General features: G+C 39.7%; 1 protein-coding gene and 2 long non-coding RNA genes across 3 annotated transcripts; 1 reads left to right on the forward strand and 2 right to left on the reverse strand.

Annotated features, from left to right (window-relative positions):
* Positions 1 to 5,220: 5,220 nt before the first annotated feature.
* On the reverse strand, positions 5,221 to 6,459 carry LOC147755086 (uncharacterized). The gene is made up of 3 exons (XR_015330452.1): positions 6,254 to 6,459; positions 5,771 to 5,879; positions 5,221 to 5,555 (listed from the first exon to the last, which is right to left on the reverse strand). It is a non-coding gene; the product is annotated as an uncharacterized LOC147755086 (long non-coding RNA).
* Positions 6,460 to 10,181: 3,722 nt separating this feature from the next.
* Positions 10,182 to 12,752, reverse strand: LOC147755087 (uncharacterized). The gene has a single exon (XM_086993275.1). It carries the CDS (start codon positions 12,534 to 12,536, stop codon positions 11,904 to 11,906), a length of 633 nt encoding a protein of 210 aa, XP_086849401.1. The 5' UTR covers positions 12,537 to 12,752; the 3' UTR covers positions 10,182 to 11,903.
* A 3,038-nt stretch (positions 12,753 to 15,790) lies between these two features.
* Positions 15,791 to 21,669, forward strand: LOC147755088 (uncharacterized). Its single transcript, XR_015330501.1, has 3 exons — positions 15,791 to 15,878; positions 20,289 to 20,515; positions 20,826 to 21,669. It is a non-coding gene; the product is annotated as an uncharacterized LOC147755088 (long non-coding RNA).
* The last annotated feature ends 929 nt before the right edge of the window (positions 21,670 to 22,598 follow it).

The following is a 22,598-nucleotide window of genomic DNA, read 5'->3' on the forward strand; positions in this document are numbered from 1 at the left end:
AAAAATGCTTAAACTCGTTTTGGATAGAAAAAGCGGGACCTTTTATGCCGTCGAAAGCTCTCGAATAGCTGGACGTAGGTAAGCTGCTACAGCAGTAGGCGCAAATGATGAGTGGACTGATTGCCACGAACACGGCCATATAACCATTTTATAATTACTTAATTAAGCTGTATATTTTAATTGGATGAAGCGAGGCAACCCCGCTTATGAAAAGCGTTCATCAGCGGGGTAATTTGGGGAACCTAATCAAGCTTCCAGTTTCATATCTAAAAGCTTTAAATGCTTTACTACGCCAAAAGATACGCTGAAAGGAAAAACAGGATCTAATCTAACAAATATCTAATCGAATTAGGCCATACTTCATAATCATATAGATATATTTAATTTCGTATTTTGCAAGATAATACAAAAACGATCCGCACACATATGATGGTCCGTAGAAGATCACTTGCGCACAAAAGTGCGCAAAGGGTTACATATTTCATAATGGGTTATATACACTAACTAGGTAAATGGCTAAAAGCATCGAACTAGAAAAGTCTACGTAAATTAAATGTTCGCGCCATCCATGTTTGGGTCTATTACGAGCCAGCGCTTTCTCTAAATAAAATAGAAATTAGACAATTGCGACGGCTTATTCTCTCGCTGGAAATGTAAGAAATCCCTGCCTAGAGCGTTGCGATCCGAATCTATTTGACCAGACTATTCAGTGTGTTTAATTTATCAAAATACTTACTCGTATCGATCTCCTTCTGTCTGTTTCCCTAATTTAGCATAAACCATTATGCCCTTAGACGCACTAGAGATCTGTAGACGTTCTTGCTCTAATCTAGACATTACAAGGCCCATCATCAGCATCAGTCGTAAATGACATCTGTGTCACATTTTACGATGGTAAGCCCTGCAAAAATGGCAAAAAAAACTGACTGAAAAATCTCTGCTGCCATACATTTTTCGCTACGATTTACTGTCAGCTAACTAAAAGCTAAGCATAAAACTATACCGGAATCTTAAGGCAACATTTTTGTCACATGGTAAAAATTCCTTACGGACAAATACGGGTAACTGCACATAACGAACTCAGTAGGAACTTAAAGGCGTGCACAGCTCTGAGCGACATGAATTTGAAACAAGCTATCGCGAAGGCTGTTGTAACAGATCTGCTAAGTCTCACCTAAAAATGACACAGGAAATAAAGGCGTCACGGCCAGCTATACCTAAACCGGGACAATCTCGTCCTGCGCCGTATTCGTACTATGCTTGAGAGAGAGAAGCTTCGACCAAAAAAAAGCCGTAGGGCCACCACAGAAATGCTAGCCGGCATCATCGATTCCCTCATCCAATAATGGTTCACACAAAACTTGATTCGTTCCATTATCTGTTGATAGTGAAAAAGGATGTTCGATTTAACAAACGCCTGCCTGAAGCGTATTTAGAATTGTCGATCTTAAATCCTGTTTCTTTCACTATCTACTTTTGTTATTTACATACAATTTTAAGGGCATTCGGTTACGTCATTCTTCTAAGCACAAGACAACACATTGTCCTGTGCTTAGAAGTGTTGACAATCCAGGATGCCTGAATAGCTAAATCGCTCACTCGAAATCTAGAGGCTGCGGCTGCTACTTTTCATCTCTCGTTGCTTTCCTATCAGCTTTTAAACGTATCGGTTTGAGCTGAATAAATGAACTATTTATTCAATTTTATATGTTTTTAGTAAATAAAAAAAAAAAAAAAAAACAATTTTTCTGCACATATTGCAATGTACATCCTTTGCCTTGCGCCTAATTTTTATAAACTCCTCAAATTAATGTAAAATAAAAAATAATGAAATTTAAAGTTTTCCAAAGTACGTTTGACGCATTTCTACAATTTCGACGCTAATAAATATTTATAATCTGGGACCAAATATTTTGCTTTCATCGGCCTTTCTTTTCCAGAACTCCTATCATGTATCATCATCATATTGATTGTATATGTAGTAGCAGATTATTGATAGTGTTTTTTACCCTTAGCCTTCGTTTGTATACACTGTATTTGACTTGGGCATGGACAAGGCATTTTCTTTATGAAAAGCATAGTAATTTGTTGAAACCTGCCGTTTATTTGGCGTTGGCGAATCAGATAAATCTACTATTCTCAATCTATGGAAAATCATTAGTCGTTCAGAGAGAGAAAGATCTATTTGCTACAGGTAGTTTTATTGGGTTGAGTGGCTAGTTAATCTCGGCCCGCTGGGCTTCGACTGTCGCTGAACGAACTGCTCGGATTGCAATCTTAAAGTGACCATTTCACGAATGGCTTTTAGTATGTAGCGAAACGTAAATGGGGTGACGTGGGTATCGCCGCCGAACCAAGTTAAAAAGCGCAAGAAAAGGGGGAGGATGAGAGTGAATTTTGCCGTCGGTCTCATCTTGTTAGCATTCAGATGGGCAGCACTTTCAATTTCTACGCCATACTCATTCTCTTCCGTTGTTCGCGCGCTGCCACTGTGATGTGAGTGCAACTTCTCCTTCTCCTACGGCCTATTACAGCCCTCGTTGTGCCTACTAGTGTGCGCCGAAAGCAAGAAACAGAGTTAGTTGACTGGGAAGGTTCTCTTCGAACGGCTGCCGTTGCCGCTTCACTAGGAGGGGCAGTCTGAGACAAATGATCTAATTTGGAATCTCCCAAAAGTATTTTTCTCTCGACCCCATCCCCCATGCTCACATCTCGCGCGATCGTCTGCTATTCTCTTTCACACTCTTTCCACCTTGGCCATCTAACAAACTCCTTATTAGCCTTCAAGTCTACAAACGTTTGCTGATAGTGAAGCGACTTTGGAGCTGCTGCTACACCATTTACATGTCTCCGAGTCAATCTTTGCCTAGGCCAATCGCCCAAATAGATCTATCTTATTTGCAGCGTAAATTAAAGTACTTTGCAAGACATATTTCAAAGGTGTTTTTTTTTCATTAATTGACCTACTTACAAGCTAAACCATTACTCAGACAGGAATGCAAACACGTTTCACTAGCACTAAAACTCGATCGTCATTTAAATTTAGAAAAAGTAAAGCTGCCGTTTCCTTTTTTTTTTTTTTTTTTATTAAAAATGGAATAGAAACTACCATAGCAGGGTTCCTGGAGACGAGGCAGTGCTTAAACCCCGTAACGTGATCATGGAAGCTTGTGAAGATCCGCATTGTGAGCTAGTTTAAGGAACGAATACCATTCCAACCACCGATGCTATCTGTACTTGCTTTACTTACAGTTATTCAAGACAATACGGTATTGTTATCGAAGTAGCCTCTCCTGACGAGCACATGGTTCAAAGCTAAATATTCACTTAAAGGCCTTCATCCATGAATCGATTACATGCCAATATGCATTGCATGGTCAACGGACCATGACTTCCGTAATGTGTAATACTTCGTATAAGGACATGTTTTTCGCTTGTCAATTGTACTTATTTGGCCTTAATTACTATTGCTTATAGAGAGTCAAATGGTGGGCCGTTGTATCAAACAAGAAGTAATGCATGTCGTTATGAGCCTACGCGCGTAACTCTAGTCAGCCGATAGGGGACCAGAATCCTCCGATCTAAATCTTCTGACTAGGGCCAAATTATTTACGTACGGTGTGAAAAAGCATCGACAAATTACGAGCAGATGCTGAAAGTCAAGTCATGCCATGTATGCCGGGTACCTGAAAGGTAAAGTCTCCTCTCAACTATGGGATTCAATTAGTGTGTAACAATAGCGTGTAATAAATATTATATAAATATATTTTTTCTGCTATAATCTGGTAAAGCGTAATCGACGTGATTATGTCGCCAAATCAGAAACAAAGCCGGCCAGTATATACGGTTACGTATTTTATGCGACACGTTCAGGGAAAAGCGCGTACGTACCACCCAAACATCGATGCGAACTATAAAATCATGTGTTTGATTACCGTAATCATCCTCGTCATTGTCCCTCGTCCCTTAATCGTATCATTTTGTCTGAAAGTTACTCGCGATTACATTGTGATATTATTCGAAGAAATCAGTCAGTGGGGCGAAGTGAGAGAGAAGCGGGTTGACGGCAAAAGGATAATGGTAATGCTCAGAATATCGCGCTAGTGTAGTTGACACTGCCTTTACTGTTCGTACGCAAACTCAGCAATTAGCAATCAGTACAGATCAATGATAAAACGACGTAACTGGGTAGGCGTCGTGATTTCGTAACCCAGCTGGCTGTTCTATACAGCGCGTGGCGTGTCCCAAGTGGTACACATCTCAGCATAGACCAGACCTTGTCCAAAGCAGATAGTTTTTTCGTAAGGTCCTTTTCGGTATTTTTTAATGTCTCTTATATATTAACTGCGGTTCAGAAATAGGTGCAGATGTTTCTCTTAGGAACGTAGCCCTTCAAAAGTATATCCTCCTAGACGCGGCGTCGTGGTGAATCTAAGAAGATGCATTTCTAAGAAGATAGCTCTAATCGCACGTACCGCACCGCACCGCACCGCACAGCACTGCTTGTGTAATACCACGTTGGGAAAAAACATAGCTTCGTGCTACCCAAATTGTGCATGACCATTTGAAGGTTTTAGCTTATAATGGTAGCTAGTAGTGTTCGCTTGTTTAGTACCCTTAGAAACACGGACGTTTTATCGAATCTGTCAATGTTTACATGAAGTCGTTACACAAAAATCGAGACGCGTTTAGGACATCAGTGATGAATGCTTTCGTTCTAAATTCAAGAACGCACTTATAATTACGGAAGTATATCAGAACCATAGTTCTTATCTGAAATTATTTACCAATTGGTTAAGACTGGAGGAGTCACAGGAAAACTGATGGCGTACAATCTACTAGTTGAAATGAACGCTTACGATACAGGCGTCTTCGTTCCCAAACGTAAAGGTCTTAGCCCACCAAAAAGCCTCAGTGTATTAGACTAAGGTCAGCATTTTAGGCTTTACAATGATCGAATTGAACAAAGGACCAGTTGGTGCGTATAGACGTGACTATGGCTACACTTACACTATCGGTACAATTGCAGAAAATTAATTATATCGTATATATTATTGTTTGCTTGTCCAGCTAGATAAAGCTATATTCATTTTCATGTTGACCATTTAGAGAACAAAACAAACCTACGATCCTAAATGCTGCTTTCGTACGAAAAAAATTAAATAGAGAATTTATACGAAGCGATAGTTTTTTTTTTATTTGTCGACTTCTTATGTTGCCACTGACATTACAAAATATTTTCTCGACGGACACAAGTTTGTCTTTATATACCGCTGTCACCATTCAGAGACGTCCTTCCGTTTCGTTTGCGATGTTCGAGTAGTCAGTAAAATTACTTTCGTAGATGAGAGGTACGAATACGTGTCTATGAGGTCGGCATAGTGTGTCAGATATACTTTCTCGGATGCTGGCCGGCTTCAAAAGCATTTTCATACTTGAGATGTGGTTTGTCGCTATTCTTTCCCAATCCCAAAATGGGAGATGTTTGAGGTGCCTAGAAATGTGGTAGGCCATCTCATCGCTACAATCTTCCACAAGCAATAAAGCCACATATGCTAGATTTCACAACGAAACACACAAAAGAATGCTACTTAAATGCAATAAACTAAATAAATTTATCTGTTTTGCTTAACGTCACTGGATTAGCTAAGTCCTAGCTACATGTAAATCTGCTTAGAACAGCGCAGTCTCGTTTTTCCATATGCGCGTATGGGTTAGCAGTGTACCGCTAGTTGTTTTACTAAGTATAGAGCTGAATCTGAACTGGTACCTTGTGCACTGAATAGGTGATGGTAATACTAGTGATTTCGCTTCTGACCACAGTCTTCGAGGTGGAAGGGATGGCGGAGACGTGCATGCGCGGAAGGAGACCACGGAAGCTGGAAACCGAGGAAATTTTATATGATCACAAAGAAGACAGTCTACAGCCATGGAAGAGAATATGGGACCGTGATGGATGGGACTGACCAGTGTTTAGGCAGAGACGAAAATAGATCTGAAACAATTAACCTTAGCAGCACAGGGGCTTTGAAAAAAGCGCATCAGCACAGGCGCCATGTACGCCCCTTGTAGAATATCACTACGAATATGTTCGAGCTTTATCATTACTATTGTTTGTGTCGGAGATTGATGAATTTCTGAACCACGTCTGAAATAGATTATTTTGATCGTAGCTCATCAAGGCACAATGATTACGTAACATAAAATTATAACGTGCAAGCTATATAATAGACTGAAAAATATTGCACTCTACCTTAAAATAAGCGTTCATCATAGAGATGTTGAAGTGGACAGGTTCGATCGACGAAAAAAAAATCACAGTTTTACAACCGGCACAATTAAAGATCTTATAGCAATACTACCTGATTCATTCGAAATTATTCGAATACATTAAGGATGTTATACATTAAATAAACTGAATATCTGGTTAGATCTCCACCTGTGGTACATAACGAAACATATAAATGGACGATTGTGTTGATTTAGGTTTTATTGAAGCACGGCATTTCCAACGGTGGTAGCCTTTCCAATGGCAGCATCGATAGACGCCACCCCTAGGCGGCACTAGCTGTCTAACCGAGTTCTTATGACGGGCTCATGGTAGGGCCCGTTTCATCGTAAACAATGTGCAACAGTTGCTCGGTCACAGGTTTGGGCTGACTAACTATAATGGGCACGTTCGACAACGGTATTTGTGTTATCGTAATAGAAACAATAGCGTATCTGGTCGAGAGAGTCGGGCTGCTACAAATAAGATTGCTAGAGGAAAGGTTGGACGCGAAAAATAATCACCGAAAATACGGTTTCTGATAGCAATAATAGTTAAACTTCATTTATGATTTTCTATTTTCATCCATACTTTCTGCATCCGTTTGTATTGATTGAAATAGGCGCTTTTCACGAATGCAAATATCTTATTATCTAATATATAATTCATTCTATCAGTTCCGCGAAAATAGTTAAGAAGTGAATATTTAACGTAGTAGCGGTAGTGAAGAAAATAGATAATTTCGGCTTTTACGTTCAGTGCGTTAGTTTGCTTTCGACGGCTAACTCCCAGATGAAACAGGCCAGCCACCTTCTTATACCATTACGGTATCTAGGTCTTGTAGGTAAGCACGCTACCAGTGCGTTATCACGGGGACATTATTATTAGAAGAGACGACCGAGCCTCGTATGGGAGCAGATTGTATTGGCTTTTGAATCCGCTTAGCCTATAGTAAGTATAATTATTGGTTTCCAATGGGATACCGATCCTACGTATCACTGAAATATTTAAGTAACCTCCACTTTTATTGCAGCGTGTCATTTCACGTTTATTTAAATGTTTAATTATTTGAGAAATAATGTTTTTTGAGGTCTGACGCTTTTGTCTGACACGATATAGTTAACCCTAGAAAAATTCAGAGTTACTACACAAGTGCTTAAGGTGCAATATAGCTTCTCCTTAATTCCCATTTCAGAACTGCATTTTAGAGTTGATCTGACAACGTTCAGGAAGATAACCAGAAACCCCTCTACAGTTTGTGGTTACGAGCTTCATGGGTCAAATATTGACTGAGAGAGCTGACCAGGCAGATAAAACAGGGACAGAAACGACGGCATAGAAGGGTTGGCGACGGTAACACGACGGGAAACTTATGTACGCGTAGTTGCAATCATAGATAAATGTTGATTTTTAGTTTAATAATGCGAGTTTATTTTATTTCAGTAATAATAATTATCGCGTAAATCACATTATGCGTATATTTCAAATCCACTTCTAGCCTTATTGTCTTTTGCTCCCTTTTGACTCAGTGAAGGTTTAGCTAATTTTAGAAGCCTTGATTGAGGAATAGCCATCCTAGTAAATAGGCAATTCGATGCATTCTGGGTATGTTTGAACACTAGTATGTTTTTAATTCAATTGTAAAATTGTATAGTACTTTTTGTTAGGTGCCTGTACCTAATAATTCCACCATGCATCAAAGAATCAGCAAATTAATCAAATTAAAAAATATCAGGCACGTCTTCAATAAAGGAAGCATGAACGTGTGTTGACATTTAGCGAGGTACCTGCTAAACATGGATAGTAAATTACGCTTGTGTAAGAATTACGGCGATTATCAAGTGGGCTTGATACAAAAGTTACTCCTGCGTACAAACGATTAGTTCGTATTACAATGTAAAATATAAGGAAATGGGTTTTATTTGATACACATCATGCCTCATTAGGTATGGCATTGGCCCTTTTAATACAATCGTAAAATTTAGGTTATGCTGAACGATTGTACCCTTGAAACGTTACTATACGAAATTTCATGTTATTGCCACATCATCTAACAGGAAGATGATAATTTTCTTGCCTTACGCACACATGGTAACGACATGTCTTCTATTTGCCTACAGAAAATACGACGCCCATTTGCAGGTTAACAGGTTTCTTGTACTGAGCAATTGCATTATCGTTCGATTATAGAAGTACGTGCAGAAAGCAACAGATCTTGAGTCTTGTTACCGTTATCAAAAACTGAACCCGGATAAATTTGGTCATAAAAAATAGGATACCTCGGATATATTTAGTACGGCGATTGATAAAGACTCCTAATATTTGAAAATGCCAGCTTCCTCATTTGTAACAGCTAACCTATTTTCATTGGGTCTATTCTTGAATATGACTTAGAAAAATCTAAATTTAGCACTGTTTTTTAGTATGTATGAGATGTTTTTCAAAAAGAAAAAAAAAACTATTCTGATTCTTCATTTTACTTTAATATTGCTTCTGAATCTGTGGTTTCGGTTTCGAGTGTGGTTCTTATAAGGGATAGTGCCAGTGATACGTTCCTCTATAATGACTACCTCATGGATGAAGGCCCTAAAGTCATTGCGGTCCCTAAGGAGTATTAAAATAGCAGAGAGACCATCCAACTCTCGTTTGCCCCCGCGTTAGCTCTTAACTCGGCTCATTAACAGCTTTAGTCGACAGTATCGTTAACCTCAACAGTAGTGGCGTTAGGGGGTTTGGGTGCTCCACATAGGAACAGCAAGCGGTAACATAACACGAAGTAAACCCAGTTGTGATCGATCAACCTAGTGGACTGCTCGCTTTTAAATAACTTTGCCTCCTTCGTCGGCTTTCTTGTGTCAATGCAATACTTAGCAAGTTACATATACAAAATAAATTGCTAAAACTGTGAAATCGCAACCTCTTAATAATAGGTATGGAGCAATTTAACTAGCTAAGATAGAACCAACTCAAAGACTTGCTTGTGAAACAAAAAGAAGAAGACAAAGTAAAACGCCAGTCAGTTCTTTTAGACATCTACATTTCGATGTTTGCTGATAGTATTTAATAATACCAATACAACCATCAGTGTAAATATGTTGCTAAGCAGTACCGTCCGAAAAACGAAAAGTCAATACTAAATTATAAGGTATCTTTTTTCCCCCCAGAGGTGAGGTCAGTCAGTGTTCTAGCTTAGGGACCAGTTTAAGTAATAATGCAATATGGCTTAACCTCAATAAATATATGCTCTATTATTATTCTACGCCATTATTTTAGTGTAGAAGCTACGGAGGAGTTACTTACAAAAGTCTTTGCTTCCGTGTGCTGATTACAATTGCAGACGCTGTGTCGCCATCTTGTGTTACACTGCTATATAACAGCAGCCTATTGAGCAGCTGGCTTGTCAGAGGATCACACAGTTGATATGTATTTCTGCCTATTCTATATTCTGAAACAGTAAGCCCCCCTAGCACGCACACAGGGTTTAGGTGGAACCGTTCAAAAATATTGCCAATATCTTTTACTTAGTTACTAGGCATTGCAACTACGATATAGCTAGTGATGTTACTGAATGATCGAATAATAAACTGTTTAATTTAAATCTAGGCTAAACGTTTCCAGCTTCGTATCCGGCGTTCCACTAGGCAGACGGCCGGTGTTCACGTCAAACGTGTTCACGTCTGGATCCAAACTTAAACCGCCACGTGTTTTTCGGTTTTGTGTGGCAGACATGCTACCCATTATCGAGATAAGGTAAGCGTTCAGCCAGCCAACTCTGAGGTTTTTTACTTCATGTCCAGCATTCGCGGATCCCTTGAAACGTATTTAGCTTTCAGTATAAACTAACTGAGTGATCACGTTTAACAGCTACGAATGTCATGCATATCCCGTTCGCGACATATTTAGAACACAGACCTTATACGTTTAATAGCATTCTTTATTTTCTCCAGTTATTAACGTTACACAGGTATTACCACTCAAAGATAGTTTATAGTCCTAAGGGCTTTCAGCAACCAAGCAAAAGCATTTTCAGGGTCTAATCAGTAGCACCTAACTCAACGTCGACTGCTGAAGCTAGGATTTCGTCATGTTTCAAATGGCATAGATATTAGGCACAGGGGAATATTATGACCGAAATACTTTCCAACTGTAGAAAAGATTAGGTCCTCTTTTTCACCGACAAAATCCTTCTGCAAACAGATGCCGACCTAAGAAGAAAATAGTGTTACGTTTAGTAGTCCTTTAAAGTGAAATTTGGCTTGAAGTTTTAATGTTTGGCATATGGACGTGAAGTGAAGTAGGAAACATCTCTTTCCCGGAAGAGCCAGGTTAAGTTATTTGAGTTCCTAATAACAGCTTACCACAAAAGTAAGTCATTGCTATTAATCAGTTGGGGGCGAGCATCCTTTATACACTAGATATCAGGTATATTAGATAAAAAAAAAAAAAATCTGGTTATAGTTGAAAGAATTGTGCTGTATATTCTCAGAAGTTTAGCGAAATGCACAGCTTGACAGCTTCAGTCCCACTGGATTGCAGACGTAAGCTCGCGTTGGGAAGGTAACAGTTGGGCGCAATTGCACCAACCTAAAAGATGTACGAGCGACCTGTCGGAACGATCATTAGGCTGTGGACGCTAATCACAAAGCATAGCAAAAAGAGTAACAATGTGAAACTTTTGACGAGCAGACCATTTTGCAGATGAGTTACCGCTTCTAGTGTTGCATGCAGTTTCTGCTACGGCGGCCTCTATGCGGCCAGCCATTTTAGCTGCACCCTCAAGGGTTCCTCCGCCATCACCTCCGATGATGAAATGCGACAAAAAACCAATGCTGCTTGCTAAGACTATCACTAATGATGATTCTAGCGTTACTGGTAGCGGTAAACCTAATAGACTTAACCCGCCTTAGGGGGAATTGCGTCCACGCTGCAAGCAATTCAGCTCCTTACAGCTATATATATATATACCGTTGGATATACTTGGCTCCCAAATCTGTGGCACTTATCAAGCAATGCGGTCGGTGACTATGTCTTTTACGCAGTAGAAGAGTAAAGCAAGGAAGTGCTTTATAGTTTATAGTCAAGTATAACGTTTATTACTCAATCGTTATGTAGCGGCGTCAACGCCGTGAATATACGACGAGGCGCCCATGCGCCGTCAACAGACGATCCCAGACGCTTCCCTTCATAGCGGAGTCGTCGGCCATAACCTCATAGACGTGCCTTTATCGCTTTTGGTTCGTTGCTTAGTCAGGCGTAACTTTCGACCTGTGATGTCCTTCCGCACTTCGCTCAGCTGCGCAAGTTAGAGCCTATAATGCAAGCTTGTCTGAGATATTGGCAAGACCTGAATGAATATCACGAGCTGAGCGAATCTAATGCCTACATTTTGAAGCTTCTTGAAGGCACAGTTGATTGCAAAACAGAACTAACGCTCGGAGGATTTGACGACCCACGTACACAGTAACAGTCCACATTCACATGCGTACTTTGTATAATGTATGGGTAGATGTATGGGTCAACAGATGACAAGAGGTGAAATGGTGTCGGTTTCCATCATTTTTGTTTCCGTTTCAAAACGAACGACGCCTAGACGGAAATGATGCGCTGTATTGGGTCGTTTAAACTACTTGCCGGGCTAAGACCGGGCGTACTTTGAGTACCTTTGTACAGTGTCATCGAGAACCTGAAGTAGTTTGGCGCTTTGTTCGTTTATCTGTCCTGTTATGTCGCGTCTTCGCCTACCAGCGACGACAGCACTAGCAGGAGCCACTGGGGCACCTGGAATCAGGGTACCAGGAACAAGGCCTGGCGCGCTGGGAAGAAAGCCAACACCTATCATTCGAATCCAGAAAGGAAGAATGAGCCAAAACACTGCGAAAAGAACCAGCAACGGAATGGCAGACACAGTAATGAGACCAAGGGGTTCCACCATACCGACGCCTGGGAAATATTCCAACTCTTTACCCCGTTTGTATGCGTAGAACTCGGAGGCTGCCGCCATCTTGTCGTGATATTCGTCTTTGTGATAGCGATGACCAGTCTGACGACGACGAGGAGGTAACGGTGAAAGTAAAGGGTTTTGACTTTGGCTTCCTACTGTCGAGGCCGTCGCCTTCACCGGAGGAGGAGGAGGAGGAGGAGGATGATGATGATGATGATGATGGAGGTTGGACGAAGGTCGTTCGTGGGGTGGCCTTGAAGCAAATGTTAAGCTAATGGCCAAGTAAGCAAACAGAGCAAACAAGAAAAATATTGGTGCCGCACGCATTTTCTCAGAAATATACACTTTCACCAGAACGTTTCGATACTTTCTAATCCACAGTCACTTTAATCTTTGACTTTTTGGTTCAAAGAGGTCACGGACTGAATGAGCATACGGCCGCCGAAGGTGGGTGTATTGGGTGTCACGTCTCGCTCATTAATAAGGAAGACTAGGAGCGTTTGTCGCCTGTTGATTTGCCAAGACGCTGCTCTTGGTAACGCGTTAACTCCTCTTATATTATGGTAGCCTGCAGCGATGGTGAGAGAAGCAATAGCTTCCGCTGAAGGGAGGGGCAATGCTACCAGCTGTGATAGATGTGCAGTAAGATAGGTATCTTCCGTTTCACAGTGGCATCGGTATCCTATTTAGATTCTAAGATTTCAGAATAGGAAATTTATCAGTTTACTGTATTTCTATAGTATGGCAAACAAGCAGTGTGCAGCAAACATAAGGGTATTCTTAGCTTTCTCGCGCACCTCTTCTATAAATTTATTGCACATGGTCAAGTATGAAGCCAATAACAAGATTCTATTGGACTATTGTATAAAGCGTAACTTCGAGATTTGGAGGAACAGCCACAAATATGAACTATAGCCGTTTATATTTGACAGTTTTTCTCTAAAATTAAAGATTGCACCTTTTTATTTCTGTATGCCTTTCCAAGATATCATCCTCATCATTAAAATCCTAGCACTTTGTGCTAAGATTTCTAGCTAAGCTGGCCTCGAAAGTAAATTGGCCTTTTGCTCTTTTAATATGCTAAGTACTCCATTATTCTAGAGAAGAAATCAAGTTAGCAACAAACCCTCATAGTTCTTCGAAAGAGAGGCAGAGCATACAGAAAGGAGTTAATATATTTAGCATAAACATTAAAGGCGAAAATATAAGAATACGCTTAGTGCAGACGTTCATTAGAATGATCGAACTCAGAATAATTTCGAATTATATCCAGTACATCGACGGTCGTAGTTGTGCAACTAATACTATTACAGAGAATCTAATTTTCATCGAGATTTGTTGGGAAAAATGTATAGGCCAAGACACGACACCCCTTTATGGCTAATCGAACACTGTTCCAACTAACGGTTGAAAATTTTTAATGGCAGGTAAGCTAAAACATTTCATGCTAAATGTCCCAAAAGATTTTCTCTTCAACATTCAGCAGCAACGGAGAAAAAAAGGTCCATTTTGTTATCGTCTCGTAAGTGGAAGTTGGAAACATTTGATTCATCGTCTCTGATACGCTATGTACATTGCTTTGTATTAATATAGTACCAGTGAAATCATTGCGTTTCACTCGATGCTTCAATCATAGGCAAGGTGCGCATTTAGAAGAGGCGATTTTGCTTCCACGACACAGTAGCGGTTCAGACGTTAGAAATATAGTCTCTCTATTTTTAAGTTTTTCGATTATTTGCCATCATATGTCATGACAATAATGTTTGCTGGTAATTTAAATTGTCGTTGGTGACAAATGAAGATATTATATCTTCATTGAATAATTACAGTAGCTAGACTTCACTAATTATAAATTCTAGCATCCGTCTGTGGACAATATATATAGATCCTTCGAGAACGTAATATAGTGTTTCTCAAGCATTTTTGACTTGGTTGTTCTCTTTTGATGGGTTATTATTATGACTTTCTGCTATTCGGACGGTAACTTATCTATATTACTGTTCTACAAATCTAAGGTAAAAGATTTTAGCAAGTCTCAAGAAGCACTTTCGGCACAATGTTAAGATCTGACTAATTCTATTTTACTAAGAAGTTTGCAAGAGTTTAAAAAGAAGTATCTCTGCGAACAATGTCTGCTGAGTATGGCAGATGGCAGAAAGTCTTCAGCTGCAACTACTGCATTTTAATTTCTGCGGCATAAGGCAACAGGAGTGCTTTACCTGTATTCTTTGGTCGTTGACTTTTGCGTTATTCTTTCATTTAGTGCACTTAACCTATAGTGGACAAACCAAGACTCAAGAAACTATAACGGATAGCGCCTGCAGGACCAAGCAGACACCGAGTGCTATACCCTTCTGCAGCCTGACCGCTGGTTCGGTTGCATGCACTTATCAATGTGACTGTCCCCAAATATAAGAGAGAAATATATTCGCTACAAGAATGTGTCATCGTTATAACGTCAGAGTGAAAAAGCGTCTCTACGAATCCATTCTGGCAGTTTCTGTCACCTTTCAGACCAAAATGGGCTATTTTTACATACGCCAAACATCAAAATAGCACAGCTTTCAAACGTTTGTTGTTCATCTTTGCAGAAGGTTTTCTATAAGACTCATCTTGGAGTTGACAATTTTCTTCCTAAATTTTTTGCTTTAAAAAAAAAATTGCTCGCGGTGTTTCTAGTAAATCTTTGACACATATAAAGTTTATACGGTGAGTCGTAGCTTCGACTGTAGTTTTCAGATGGTTTGTTTCAATTTCGTAAACTTCTTGATTTTCTACAGCTCACTGCGACTCGCCTTCCAGACGCACGAGTGAACAGTCTCATATACGAATGACTACAAGTTCACCTTAGATACAAAATAAAAAAATACCAAAATAAAATAGCGCACTCTTGACAAACTATATAATTTGTCGCCTAGTCATGCAAACTTGTTGTGGCCCGAACTGGACCGCTATGAATCAGAAAAATTCTATTCTATTATTGGTGGCCTATAGAGATCTTTGATTTGCTGATGTTTGTCGTCGATGAAAAGGTATTTTACTCGGTGCGTGTTGAATCACAGCCTTTTCATGCTTGTGAAGAGGCATCTGTATTTTCTGCTACGACGCGGTTTATTTCGAGTGAACATCCAAGGATTACTCTGCAGTATCCCATCAACTGCACTAGTATGTGCGTCAGGTATATAAGTTGTTTGTATGCAACCATGTCACCTGCCTCATCTGACTCTACTTGTTGGCTTAAGGAATACATCACGAATGATAATAGCTACATTATCTAAAACAGGGGCAATTGATCGGGAAAAGGAATCCGCGTGGAATGACGGCTAGATTAATTAAAATAGTAGTCACTTTTATTGTTTCGTTATTTAAATGATGTGCCAAGCTTGCTATTGCTAGTAACGATAGACTAAAGATTTACATACAAAAAAACGAGCTGATCAACACGGATATGTATTATTTACACGCTTGGTGGCGCTCTGCTCGGCACGCCGCTCTCACATCCGTTACATCACGGTTCGAGGGAAGGGGAGTGGCGTAGCTGTCTGCTTTCGATTGCTCGTATAACAATAACTATTTGATGACCTGACGGCGGCAATTATGATTCGCTATGGTGACATTTCTCAGACGAACCAAATTCGAAACACTGCCTTCATTCTAACGAGCTGAAGCGTGAGTGTTTAGCATAAAAGTATTAAGCATGAAAGCTTAGTAGCGGTAATCATTGGCTGTGCATTCGAGTGTAACATCATTTCATCTACTGGATATATCGTAGTTGCTTAGGGCAAGGATTCAATCATTCTTCACAGATTTATCGACTTTGTATGAAGATTCATTCGTTTGCCAATGAAAATAAACATTCTACCTTTTAGTTTTAGCGAAACGTTTTCAAGCTGTGCTCGAAGCTTCCATCCACGCCAGTGCTTTTTTCAAAAATTCTACAGAGAGAAATCCAGTCTGTGTGCTTCAATTTGCGGACATTAACTTTCATTTAATATGTGTTATTGACGCTGGTGAAGACGCAGATACACTGTCAGTTTTAAAAAGGTCGAAAAATAAACAAAAGTAAATTCGTAACGGCTGTATAGTAATGCGAAGAATTACGAGAAAAACAGCACGAACATTGCGTAACACTAATGGGTGACAATTGAATCCGATGAATATGGTTCAAGCGCGTTATCATAAAGTTCGAGGCTTATTGTGGCCTTCGTGGGAAGACTTGCACTGAAACTGTTCAATCATCTGGGCACTGGTGTAAGACATAATTTCGACCATCAGTTTAAATGCGAAACGCAAAATGGAAATGGCGAAAGGAACGCATCGTAGCTGTTCACAATATATGTTTGTTTGGCTCGTGCCAATGTTTATTCCTGACGATTTTGTAAATGAATCTAATAGCTTTTTACTGTTTTATTACTGTTCGCTGGTATAACTAGCCGTTCCCAATCAAACCGAAAACATTTTTGATAAGATCATCATCCCAATGCAATAACAGGTCTCGCTCGACCAACCGCCGCGTTCGAATATGGCGGAATAAATTTTTGTGTATCTAGGCGATTTGTAAATTTCGATGTCTGATCTTAAGGCTTCCTTCGACTTTGATCGAAAAATATTCGGCTCGTTTAATACTCCCTCCACCCAAAAAATAAAACAACATGTATAATTAAAAACTTACCCATGGCAAGATGGTCAAGCGTTTGGAGACGTATTACATCAAGTGTGTCATTTCTATTGGAACGTACTTTGTTTGGAGAGTTTTTTCTCGTAATAGAACTGCGATCACCCATTCTTCTTAGCGCTCGAAGAAAGCCAGCTGTAAACAAAACGCTAATTCATTATGGCGGGAACAGGAGTTTTTCTTTTGTATACCAGCGAAAATCTGCAGAGCTTATGAACTCCTCTGTGTGTCTGAAATAGATAGTTTTCGATCGTTATGCGACATTCGAATAAAAAGGGCGCAATAATGTGTATGTTGATACTTCGATTCGGTATTTAAAAGGATTTTTTTCGGGACGTCCATGAAGTGTAATTCGTAGGGATCACTTCTTATATCCGAAAAATGAGACAGATGTTCTTTGATGACAGAAAACCCCCTGAGTCCTCTCTAAAGCAAAGTTTAGACATGAACCACCCAACCGGCTTCTCGAACGAGGAAATCTTAACCCCCGATATAAAAATCAGTCGGAGAAGGGATCGCCGGTTTGTTCGCTACCCCAAAGATATTTTCACTTTGATTAGAACTAAAGTTCTTATAAAGAACATAAACTTATGAGAGCAGCAGCAGCACCTTTTTGGCTAAAACAAAACCGTTACAAAAAAATAATAGTGGGGCACTGTGCGAACCATGGGGAAACCTCGGATCAATACTGTGCTGAACAGAACGCTACTCGTATCTTGGTGAAACGACGCAACAATTAATTAAAAATAAAACTGTTTCTATTTATTAGAGCCTTAGGCGAAGGGAAGGCAGCTTAACGGCCTTGGATAAAACATAGTGCAACACACGGTGTGTACCGCGTTTAAGCGAGGCTTGAGCAAATCTACGTGTGCCAGTTGAAAACTGCCCCGAAAATTTTCGAATGTGACCTTATTACACTCAAAGTTAAGGGCGGTTACACCGGATAAACACATTTATAAAAAATGCTTCCCGCTAAGCATGGAAGAAATATTATCCAAATACCAATTTTCACTTGGATGCAAGCAACACCCGTTCTATGCCAGTTTGTAAGGGGCATCTTTTGTTCGATCTGTTGCTTTTCTTATTCCCTGTTCGTCTTTCCCACATTGAATCTACAATATCCTTTTTTCGAAATCTGGAAACACAGGATGGAACCTTAGAATAATAAGAGAGAGAATGGCGTGCGACGGAGGAATATGTTTCGTTTTTGACTGAAGGGCCCTAACGGCAATAGATGATAGGGAACAAATGGATTGACTCACGGTACCTCAGTTAAGTCCATATGATAGCATCCATCTCTAAAAACATCGAGAATAGCGCATTAAGTGTATCATGGTAAGATAGATATATTTTTTACACTACGAAGCAATCTAAAGAGTGAGGCCTTAACATATAACTGAGGCTCAGCGAGTTTTTCAAATTATTTGAGTTATTAATGTCAACTCGCCGCTTTACCATTACTATAGGATAAATATCGTTACGTTCCCTCACTGGAAAATTCAGATTGTTTCTAAGACTTTTTTGAAGAATAGCTTTGAGTAGAAACAAGATATTGAACGGTACAAAGAGGTCCGAGTCTTACATATATGTACATATACCCTGATTAAAACCCTGAGACCGATTTCGCCTCTTTTTTCTCTGTTTGTAAACAAATACAAACCAGGCTAGTAGCTTGTCTGGCAAAAATAGCAATGATACGGTTTGTGACAGTGGCAAATTACAGTTTGGAGCCATGTTTGTTTTTTGTAAATATGTAGAATATCGAAATAAGGAGCCCCTCTAATATGAATGAATAAAATTGTCACATTTGGAGGTCAGCAAATCCCAGGGCTAGTATCGAGCGATCGCTTCGTTCCCCAAGAGCTAGTGTCTAAATGTTCCGTGTTTTTAGTCCGGAACTGACATTACGCATTTTATTAGACAGCTAGATTCCAACGAGCGTATCACTGCCTCGTATGGCGCAGAAAGCGAGGGTGTATCGGGCCCTTTTTTCGCAAATCACAATGGAAGAACGAAAGCAGTCAACGGTGAGCTCTATCGTGACACGTTGCAAACAGAAAAATGTGGACCGAAACGAAGGTGTAGAATCCAAATAGCTGTTAGTTCCAACAAGCTGGGGTCAACTGCGCGAGAAGCAGTAGAAATGTTGGAAAATTTTCCGTGGCGGTTGATATGTGGCGATGACACGTTGGTCCTATTACTTAACCTTTCTCGACCTCTTGCTCTGGCGCTATGTAAGGCACAGAAATTATAAAATAATTCCGCCGACAAGAGCCGACTAGAGAGCCGAGGAGTTATAGGGAACGAATCGAGCGATGCAAGCGGTTCCTGGGACTGCTTTCTGTGGACATTGTCTTCCGGGTATAGTACAGAATGAACCCCCTTCAAGCGTAAAAAAATTAGAACTTGACGTTTTGTTTCTCACTTCAGGAGCGTTCAGATTGACGGGGCGCTTTATCTTACCCTACAAAACTATTTTTTTTGTCTGCAGGTCAGCTAGTTAGTATAACTAACTACAGCAAAAGGACATACATCTAAACTAAAATCGTACGAAAGTTCACAATCGTGAAATATGTGAATTTGTTTTAAAAAGTTCTTGAGCTTTCCTCGGAAGTCAAGGTTCTCTGTATTCTGTACACATATCTTTCAACGTGCCTTTCCCTGAACTTCTGCAACAGATACGAAAATTTGGGCCGTTTTAAAATGAACTCATGACGCATTAGTCAGAAGGTACAGTAATGTTTGGAATAAGCATCATTTTTCTGTCAAAAAGATGAAAAACATCTAAATTTTTATAAAATTTTGATGATGACGGATATACTGGCAATGAACGAAGAATAGCGCGTACTTTAATTTGTAAATAATAAGTTCTTGTATTTCGTGTCTCAACGATATTCTCAAATCTCTCCAATATGTTTTATAGTCCTTAAAGTTTCGTTTATAAACTCGGTTGAAAGAATTCCCTCCTCTGCCTCTAACTGCAAATAGCGTATACGATTATTCCTCTTGACTATTTACACAACAGCCCAGCTGGAAGATTGCCCCTTACATCGCTGAATGTTTGGGAATACAATTTTGATTTACTTATGGTAATAGGTCAGTATCAGTATTATAATTTTTGACGTATATATGCCCTATATAAAATGGTGAATTGTCTGAGTTTGAATAAGTTTGGATATACGACTGTTGTGTTGTTATTATACCTCCTGTAATGAGTACTTTGATTTTTTAGAAAGATGGCACCTACTTTATTACAACGCCAATTCATTTTGTAGTTTATATACGGCAGCCTTTAACAACTAGACCACAGCAGAACAAATGCGATGTACACAGAAAGCATAAACGTAGATAAGATTGATTTCAGTACTTTATATATTGATATAATAATAAACAACATTTTGCAGATTTGATCAAATACCGTTTAGGAGCTGCTAGAAGAACTTCTGCATCGAATGTTGTCTTCGTCAGATTCACAGCACCGTCATTATTATTATTACAGTGTGTGAATAATTGTATTTTACGTAGACGCCAGTTTGCGATACCTTCATGTGGATTTAGAATACGTAAACCAAACGGGTCAGGTATCAAGCGTACAGGATCCGCCACGGATGTTTCCTTTGTAATTAATCATGTAAGTTCCTCTAAATGTAATAGTTACTGCTAGCTAAATTTTCTCTTAAACTATCATTAATTCGTTATCAGTAAAATTTTCAGGCTTAAATGTCTTCACAATCATTCATTCAAAAATAGCCTTGTTAGCAGCCGGCTTTTAAGAAGTCGTATTTGTAGGCAAGCCCGATCCTTGAAGGCCGCGTCCATCATTTAGAATCTAAACCCTTCCTCGTGTCCTGCTTCGTCTTTGCCTTCTTACCTGATGTCTCTCTTATACCTCATACCTTCCAACGAATAGGACAATGAAAAAGTAATTCCTCTATTTCTAGTACCTTGCTGGTGGAGCGCTTCCTCACTTAACCCAACGTTTTCGACCAGCCAACAAACAGAGGACATGGTCCGAATCCGCCTGTAGTACTGTAGTCCCGCGCCTGCTCCTGTTGCCTACCTGTCGAACAGGCAATACAGCCTAGCGATTAGGTTCGCCTTATCGAGTCCAAGAGTCTGGCACCACTTTCTGAGTGAACAATTGATCGCCTTTGATCCTCGATTACACATTGAACAAAAAGTTACAAAAGCGGTCGTGAAGGCGATCACAACTGAAATCAGCAAACGTTTGCAGTGTTAAGGGTTCACTCAGCTAGGGGGCAGTCAATTAGGGGTTGAACCAACTGCCTCGTGAGGAATTTGAATGATGTAAACTCATGAAAAAAATTTTAAACCGTGAAAATTTTATCCAGGGGTAAACGTTTTTTGATAAAATTGGCGCTATTAAAGTAGGTAATAAGTCTTCGCTGGAGAACTGACACAACCGTTTAATATATGGTGATAAAGAAAACTGAGAAGAGAAGAGGTAGACGAAGTGGCTTTCTCATTTTGTACAATTTCAGCGATAACTAGTACTAAATAAGAGCTTTCCAGCAACGGAAAGCCCCACGTGAGTACTAGGTTAGCAGTTCATAAATTGCATCATCTGGTGCGCTAGCAGTCGGGGGTTCCATAATCCAAATGAAAGCTACATGTATAGGGTCGGTGCAGAATTACGCGCTGCAGATATCGTTTAGTACAAATAGTAAATTAACCAAACAGCCCTAAACTCTTACTTAGTTATTTAGAATACTTAAAGTGTGGTTAAGTATATTTATGTATAGTTTGTTTTGATACGAAAAGAGTAGAACAAATATAACGATATAAAATTCTGGCCCGCATCTGTTACATATTTAGCATTTTTTTTTTCTTTAGTAAGTTCTAAGTATGAGGTTTATTGTGATTATATTCCGCCAACTGCTTAACAAGCAGCCGAAGAGGTTTTGTCAAATGATAGCTGGACAAAGAGCATCTACACTTTACGCCCTTAAAGTATAATGTTAAGTATGTGTAAACATATATTTTTTTTGTTTGTACTGATGCCACCCGCGGTTAGCCCTAGCTAAGGGTTTAGTTCGTCTATGTGATTCCCTCGTTGGTCTTGTATCCCGTAACAATATTGAAGCAAGCTCCTTTGATCGCCGTTGTTGTATACTTTGCCGATAAAATTTTTCTGCTACGACTAGGTACGCTACATAAAGATGGAGGACTGCTGTTTGCTGCCACAAAAGTCTGAAGTTGATAGCCTTCTTATCATACAGTATTATCCCTTTTTGCAGGCCCATCTCCAATAAGCACCTCTTTTGTCGGCTGCCTTGATTCAGTTAGTCTTCCATAAAAGAGTACCTTATTACTTCTCGCCGAAAATTCTCCAAAATAGATTCCTTAGCAATTTGTCTTCATATAAAGAGTTTTCTAAGGGCATTATTATGTTTTTTCCACGATGGGCTATATGTTGAGTTTATGTACGGACTTTACCACGCCTTTGCCTTATATTTAACCGTATTGGTATCGGGTTAGTAAAAATGTGTTTCGTATCTAATGATTCTGGAAAAAAATACTTCTAGTGAAGCAGATAAGCGAAAGAGAGTAGTATAAGGTGTTCCAAAAATTGATCTTTATTTCACTTCCTCCGGAATGGAAAACGAAAGCGAGTTTGCGTGCTTGTTGTCCAAAAGCCCGACCCAGGAGCCAATTTTGATGCGGTCGTGCGTAGTCCAGCACTAACTTCACAG

The sequence above is a fragment of the Varroa destructor genome, unplaced genomic scaffold, assembly GCF_002443255.2.
Source record: "Varroa destructor unplaced genomic scaffold, Vdes_3.0 BEIS01000006.1, whole genome shotgun sequence".
Lineage (NCBI taxonomy): Eukaryota > Metazoa > Arthropoda > Arachnida > Mesostigmata > Varroidae > Varroa > Varroa destructor.